The sequence below is a fragment of the Pezoporus occidentalis genome, unplaced genomic scaffold (assembly GCF_034315485.1).
Source record: "Pezoporus occidentalis ecotype Australia unplaced genomic scaffold, CSIRO_AGI_Poc_V1 ctg18, whole genome shotgun sequence".
In the NCBI taxonomy this organism is placed as follows: Eukaryota; Metazoa; Chordata; class Aves; order Psittaciformes; family Psittacidae; genus Pezoporus; species Pezoporus occidentalis.
Window position 1 is genome coordinate 9,344,537 of NW_026913640.1, and position 8,084 is coordinate 9,352,620.

The 8,084-nt window shown below is 35.9% G+C and overlaps 1 protein-coding gene across 1 annotated transcript in view; it reads left to right on the plus strand.

Moving 5' to 3' along the window:
• Positions 1 to 8,084, plus strand: part of RDX (radixin) — a 50,719-nt gene that overhangs the window by 2,891 nt on the left and 39,744 nt on the right. Inside the window, exon 2 of the mRNA XM_062615283.1 lies at positions 5,249 to 5,320. Within this exon, the coding sequence (XP_062471267.1) occupies positions 5,309 to 5,320 (12 nt within the window). The 5' untranslated portion in view covers positions 5,249 to 5,308. The remainder of the gene's footprint in view (positions 1 to 5,248; positions 5,321 to 8,084) is intronic.

The window sequence follows — 8,084 nt, forward strand, 5'->3', positions numbered from 1 at the left end:
GTGTCTTTGTTAACTGAATTTTTAGAGAAAGATCTGTTTCACTTTGAAACAGCAGAGAACCTGCACCAGTCACAAGCCTTAATTTCCATTTTTGCTGGTATATCGGATGTACATGGGAAGAATGGCATTCCTGTCATTGTAGGACGACTCAAAATATTAGAGTTATTTTAAGTAGTGCAGTTGTGGGTACTTTGAAGCTAAAACTTGAAGTTAAGGTTACTAAACTTAATAAATACTCACTGTATGTAAATTGTATAGCACAGCTATAGCATACCAGTTTGTTAACTGGTAAAACTGCAAATATGGCATGAATATTCTTTGGCTGGTCTGCGTTGCTTTTTCTTTTAACTACTGTGTTGGCAACTGCCAAGTTTTCATTTGTGCTTCTGAAGTTCTCAGGAACTGCAGTTTAGAAGGAACACTTCACTCTTCAAAATAAATTTAACTATAAATATGTTTAGTGTGTAACAATTTACCAGTTGTATTACATTTATTTTTCAAAGAAACAGCAAGCCTATATCAAGTATTTCAGGGAAGGGAGGATTGAGGAAAATGGTGGTTTTTTAAGAAGGTAAAGATACAGTATTCAAATAGTATGTAAAACTCTGCATGTGATATCTAGCACTCATCAAATCTCAGTTATTACATGTTACTTACAGAATTCAGCTCTTTGTTTTTCTTATTGTTTTTTTTCCTTTGTGAGCTAGATGGCTTGTTTTGGTCCGTCCGTGTCCCGTTCCCCCACCCCCACTCCCACACCCCACCCCCCCCCCCCCCCCCGCCTTGGTTTACTTGCATCCCAGACAGCCTCTCTGTCAGTCTGAAAAAGATGTATGCAGAAGTAAAGTCTGTGACGAATGAACGTCGTTATTGGACTGCAGCGAGTGTGTCATTAGAGAGCTGTTAGTGTAGAAGAAGATTGCCCTGCAGGCATTCACAGGCTGCTCTGGAGCAGAGAGGCGTTCCTTTAGAAAGCTGAGACCAGTTAGTCAGGTACATTGGCCTGTAAGTTGCCTACTGCTGCCAAAGATCTAAAACTTTCAGGTATCACAAAAAAATGCAATGATATAGAACTTTGAAAAGAAAAAGAATAATAATTTTAAGTAAGCTCCTGTAAATGAGTGAGTTATATTGCTGTGGCTGAAGGTCTGTTGTCCCTGTCATCTCTATGTAGGAAAATAGAGACTGAAGCTCTTGCTAGAGCTTAGGAGGCACACTGCTGAAGAGATGGCTTCTGAGAGAAGATGTCAGATGGGGATCGCACTTTTGAGGGTTGGTTCTGCGCCAGCTGGGCATCCTGCTCAAGCCTTCTGCCTCCTGTCCCATCCTCACCTGACCTCAGCCCCATGGCTGTGTATGAATGTCTCCTTTGAAACCAGCTGCTGCATGAACTATTTGACAGAATTTTGGCATGAAGCATTTTATTCACCATCGTCTTGCGAAGAAAGCTTTGTCATCTTTCAACAATTGCTTTATTTGTTGGCTTCTGTGACATAACTGGCAACATGGATAATACTGATATAAAAATCCCAACTGCCTTGTAGTGAAATGAGCTGAATTCTCAGCTCTTCAAGAGAATTCTTGATGTTCTGGATGATTTTTTTGTTTGCTTGTGTTGTGGAGCCTGCTGATGTTTTGGTGATTTGGTCCAGAGTCCAGATAGTGCATGTGCTGTGAAGGTCTCAAGGGCTGGAGTGTTACAGCAGTAGGAACTCTGCAAAGTCACAAGCCTACTAATCCTGATTTGGAAGAGGCACCTTTGGGAATTTAAATACCAAAGTGATGAGTCTTTATGTCTAGTAGGTCACAAACTGGTTTCAGAATGAGGGAAGTGACAGGGCTGTCATTCCCAATCCTAGCTGACTGGGTTGTTTTTCTCTTACTTGCAGTGCCATTTCATGTGAGTGTTAAGATTGAGTAACTAATTGTTTCAAAGATAACAATTTAATGAAACTGATAAGGTTTCATCCACTAAATATAAATTTATTGGAAATGTGTAAGTAGCAGACATGAACTCCAACTCCAGTAATGACAGGGAGATGTACAATATTTTGGCAGTGATTTTGATATTTCTGGCAATGATTTTGGGTTTCTTCTGGCCAAATATTTTCCTTATATTTGTTTTGGTTTTAGTGTTAGCTGATGCCAGTAATTGGGAAAGATAGGGTGTTATTTTTCTATTCACTGCTTATTTTATTTCAACTTTTGCACAGTTTTAAGATCTGTGAACTTGATTTTTATATTCATATAATACTTCGTTGTAATGCTTCTGTGTGAATATACTCTTTAGAAGTTGCATAACATTTTTAGTATGAAAGCACATAGGCACAGGCTGTTTTCTGCATTATATATAAAATGAATACCATGGCCCATGAATTTAAGTTGTTTGATTTTTATTTTTTCCATTGTAATATGGCACAAGGTCTCTATGATCTGACATAGAAACAAATTCAACAAAGTTGCCTCTAAATTTATCAGATTTCTTTTTTAAAAAATAATCGTTAGAATTTTGTTTATTTACTAATTTATCCTAGAAAAAGCTATTACAGGAAACACTTCAATAAAAAATATCTGGGCTGTTAATTCCCCCCCCCCCCCCTTTTTTTTTCTTGTTGCCCATGTACTGTGATAATTTATTAGGCCTGTGGGGTCTCTGGGGCTGACAGGCTTCAGTTCTATTGAGTTTTGCACAAGGATTCTTACTTCTAGCTTACAGCTTTGTTTTATTGCATGCAAACAATTCTGTAAACTCATTTAAATTGCATGTCTACCAGTTGTGATTTGATTACAGAATTAATGTATAAAACTTTGTAGTCACAGCTTAGATTTTAAAAATTACCTTAGGGTTTTAATATATGTTTTCAAATAAGTAATTTAGAATTGGTTGGTAGTAGTTTAACAAACTATTTGGGTAAAACCCAAAGCAGTAAGTTGGGATGTAAGAATTTGCAGTGCCAGAATGTATGAGGGTCTGACAGTCATTTTGAAAAGTGATTGACATGGTTTCTCTTAAAGACCCCAGGGAGTAATCACTTGATAACACAGATCTCGGCTTTGTGCCATATGTTGGCGTTTGTCTTCTGGAGACTGGACTTCTTATCAGTCATCTTACCATGGCCCTTCTTTTCAATGCTAATATAACTGTAGGCACATAAGAATAGTTACACTACTTAATATTCCTTTTAGTACTGTTTGCTTGGCACGCTTATAAAATGGTGCATGAGAATCTAATTTAGCTTTTGCATCGTTAATTAACTGAGTCTTAACTCTAGGGCTTCAATTTGTGTTCAGTTTTGCAAGCAGTGAGCCTCTGCTGTCAAAAAGGTGAACACAGGGATTACTACAGCTCAGAATCCTGCTTACTGTTAGCAGATATTAGAGTCAAGCTTGGTTTGCGTTTTACTTTCCTTCCATTTTTTTCTGAGGAGTACATTAGGGAAAGGGGGGGGAAGAGGGAGAAACAGTCTCTTCTGTGAACTGGAAATGTGCTGTTGAATTTTATCAAAATCCAGTGTTGTAAGCACCTATAAACCTATTCCCCCCCCCCGACAAAAGGTTTTGTGATTAAAAAAAAAAAAAAAAAGAGAGGAATTCCAGAAAAGTCTATTCTTTTTTCTTTTTTGTCAAGAATGTATTGAACAATATTTTAGAACAGTAGTCTTACTGCTGCTATCAAATGCTTTAGAATATCTGCTATCATTTAAAAAAAGAATACATCTACAGGATGTAATGTCTTTATACTAGACAAATGTAATATTGTGTATAGTTGTGCTACATTAATTATATCATCATGAATAGAAAGATGATGGTTTAATTTTTTTCAGGCTGATTTTTCATTAAATGAAACTTGCTCCATATCTGCATTATACCGTAAGATATGTATGTAATCTTTAGTCTTAACATTAATTTTTCTTTACCAGCAAACAATACTGATGCTTTCAAATTCTGTTTTCACCCTTTATCTCTTTTTTTCTAGCCCTTTTTCTCAAACATGTCTTTACAGATTAGAAAAGGAAATACAAATTAAGTGGTAGAGCACCTTAGGTTGCTGTGCAAATGTTTTTAATATTTACTGTATTATTGCCAAGAAGCAAGGAAAAATAACTTTTTTGTAAATATATATAACTATACTTTGCATTTTTATTTATGGATGAGAATTTATATAAAAAATTGCTTTTAAAAATAAATCGCTCTAAATATTTTGGGGGTTCCTTGTATCTTTTTTTCTTTATTTATTGTATTTTTTTTTTTTTAAGCACTTCTGAAAATTTTATTCATCTGATGCAGTCATGGAGTGTTACGATGCTGGAATCTCAGAGTATTCTGATTAGTATGTCACTTTCTTTTTTCTTGCCATAAGTGTAATTCCAGTTAATACTATTTTTGAAGGCAATGCCATCTTTGGTACACTTTGCAGACCAGCAGCAGGACTGATTCATGGAAGTCATTACTTTAAAATCATGCGAGAAGGGAACAAAATGCTTGAGATAGAATGAATTGAAAAGGAGGCAGGATGCTGTCTACCAGTATCATGGCAAGCAGATTTTTTTCAAGACATAAAGCCTTTTTTTGGAACAGAACACAACAGCAAATACCTTCATTACCACGTGGACATAACTTACAGACTTTCTGCTTTTTTTTCTATTTTTATTTTTTTGAAGAAAAGATGTATTATTTTAAGTGGAGCAGGATTTTTTTTTTCTTTTTTTTTTTTTTTTACTGTGGTGTACTTGCACTTCTCTTCATTTGGGAAAAATAAGCGTATCATCCCTTCAGTGAGAGAAAAGTATGCTTTTATAGATGTGAAAGACAGTTTCTATGGTTTAAAACTGCGTTAGTTTTTTTCTTTGTTTTCATGATGTTTCAAGTTTGACTAGAGTTGACAGATTAAATTGCAGCTTTGGAGTTCCTTGTATGAATTTTATTTCTTAGTAAATAATGGTAAAGGTTTTTGATACTAGAAGATGCCTGATACCAGAAGCTTTTAAAAGAATTTGTAGCACTTGGGGAACTATTGTCACTTTATTCTAACATTAGTGGATTCGTATTTTACAAAAACTAGAAAGGAGGCTACTGATCAGGCACCTGTAGACTCTGGTACTGGTTTAGTTGCTTTTTATATATGGCACCTACTGAAAAGTGCATTTTGTATGTGTAGAGCACTTGTTTACCTGTCAGGGAATTTGTACTGTTTGCTGTGATGTTTTGATTAATTTAAAAACAACCCTTTCAATTTTGTTTTTGGCAGAAGAGGACAAAGCATTTGTAGAAGACTTAAGTGGACAAGGGACTAAAGCAAACAAGAAAAATGCCGAAACCAGTAAGTAGCTGTTTTTTTCACTCATCTGAAGATCTAACAGAGTTTTCATGTTTTAGAGTGGTGATCTTATAACAGCTGTAGTTGTTTTGACTCTGCCCTTTCTAGATTTCATAAGATCTAATAATGTACAGTTGGAGCTGAGATAGCTTAATACCAGTGTGGAAAAAAGATCAAGAAAGCTTGGTAATGCAAGTTACATGGAGCCTTACTTAGAGATGGGGCAGTACTTACAAACCACAATGAACTTGGAGCCCATTTAGCTGGCAGGAGGAATGACTTTTCAAGAATTGTTGACTTTGAGATGAGATGACATACAGTGGTTAATGGAGGCATTATTAGAGCCTGACTAAAAGTCTGTGAGAATCAGTGGAAGAACTTGCTGCAGGATTTGGCAGGGGAAGCCAGAACATGTGTAGAGTGTCTGTGACTACCACATAGGTGGCAGTTTTACCATGGCAGAGGGTGAAACCTAGAATATAAGTGTTAAAGGGAGGAAATAAACTGTTTGTGGTCTCCTGTTCATCTCACTTCATCTTCAATTTTCTATCCAGGTAAAAAAAAAAAGAGCCCAAACCTCAAGCTTTTCTGTTGATAATAGTTCTAGAATTCTTTGAAGAGATAATTATTCAGCAGCTTGATTATTTTGCTGTTGATGTAATATTGGTTGCTCAGGATTTCATCTGCCATGTGTTAAGTGACTTTTGGTTGTCTCTTCCCCTTGTATCCAGTGAGCAAAGCATTTGGAAAAGGAACTGAATTGTCAGGACAGGTTATTTCTATTCAACTTGATTGGTTTATGTAATTGCCTTCGGGCTTTCTTGGTTTTCTGATGTTTCATTGAGGTAGTAGGTTATGAGCAGGGCAGCAGATCTGTTACTAAGAATAAACATGTCTTTGTGCATTATGTGTAGACATATTCATACCTATACAAAGAACCCTAACTATTCCATGATTCTATGTATAGAAGGTTTTTGCTTTTAATCAGAAATTACCATTATAAATAATGTGTATTGCATGCCAGCATTTGGAACTGTTACAGGTTACTGACTAATGTGAACATGGGCCTGTTGAAGGGCTAGAAATTGTGTTCTGAGATTTGCTCTTGAACTGCTGTCCAAATGGCCATACAATATAGTTTCTATAATTTCTTCTTTTCTCACCTGTGGATTGGGAGCAATATCTTGGCACTTCCTGAAGTTGGAGATAGTTACCTGTATCCTGCCCTTTTCTTACAGAAAGCTACACTATTAAGGACAGGAAAATGTATTTGCAGCATACTGTTTTCTGACCTTTTTGAGTCCTGGCTATGGTAATTGAATAGTATCTTTGATAGACATTCTCAACTGGAAAACTGTATTTTAAGAGTGAAGCGTAAAGTCACTGTGAGCACATGTGTTTCCTGAAGCCCCCAACTCCATGGTGCTGCAGAGCAGTGAGGTCTCAGAAGTGATGACTGAAAGAAAGGTGGCCTGAGTGAGGTTCTTTCTTTTTAAATTCTGTGACTGGAACCATGAAAATTTAGGCAGGCAGGGTCCCCTCTATTTTTAGGACCTGAGAAAATCATAGGAAATGCAGTTTTGTGGTTGTTCAGAAAAAAAGCATCTTTAAAACTGAGATAGCAGAGATGTTGGAAGAGCTCACAACCCACCCTAGGAATGGAAATTTGCTACCAGATCTTAGGAGAGAAGCTGGACTCATGCTGAAGATGAGGTAATGTTTTTTCCTTTTATGAGGGGCTTTTTATATAAGGAGTTCTTATGTGCTGGGATGTTCTTGTATGTCTTCTGGCAAAATAGACACATGTGAGATCTTGGAGGCTGAATTAATGAAACCATTAAAAAATGAAATTAAATTAATTACATTTCTTGGAAAATGTCATATGGATTTCTTCCTGTAAACTCCAGGTTGCTGTAATTATAATTAGTAATCAGTGAATGAAGAAGTAGTACATGTCAAAGGTTAAGTAATTTTATCTATAAAAATGAAACCTCAGATTTTGCTCTGGTTGCCTCTTTTGAATGGTAAATCTTCAGGAGCTTTTCCCCTATTTTTTTTCCTTGCTGCTGTAATCAAAACTGGAGTTCTGTTTTCAGTGTGTTTAGTTCTCTGCTTGCTGAAGAATAGAATTTGTTCAATCTTATTTTTGGTGTTTTCTTCCTAAAAGAACAGACAGAATGTTTCTCAGCTGTATGCCTTTCTCCAAGATCTCCCCCAAAAATAGAAACATAGAAACTAAAATTAGACCTCATTAGTTACATAACAGTTAATCATTTCATAGGCTAAGAAGATTAGGTTTAATTGACTGAAATATTAGTTACATTTAGAGGGTGTATGAGGAGTTAAAATTACCAGCTGTTTTTGGTGGTAGTTTGCAGCATTTTTGCACAAGGCAGCAAGGCGTAAAGGAGAAAGCATTATGCTGGGTAGTAGTGGGTAGATGTCAAAGCTACTAAGATTAAAAAAAGAAGTCTTTTATTTTTTATTTATTTTTTTTTTTAGGCTTGAACGTTGTACAATGTTGTGTATTCAGAAGGAGTAGATACCGGCTTCTTGAATGATATTGTATGTTTAAAATTTGAACAAATATGGACAACATCAAGTTAATTTCTCTAAAGTGGTTGAATTAAAATACTGTAAAATTACTTTTCCCCTTGAGTTGTTTCCTTGTTGTTTTACAGGAAAATCTGAGATGTGTAGTGCAGTATTTGAATTATGGTTTGAATAGATTGTTTCTGCAGCATAAATAGACAACTGATGTCAGTTT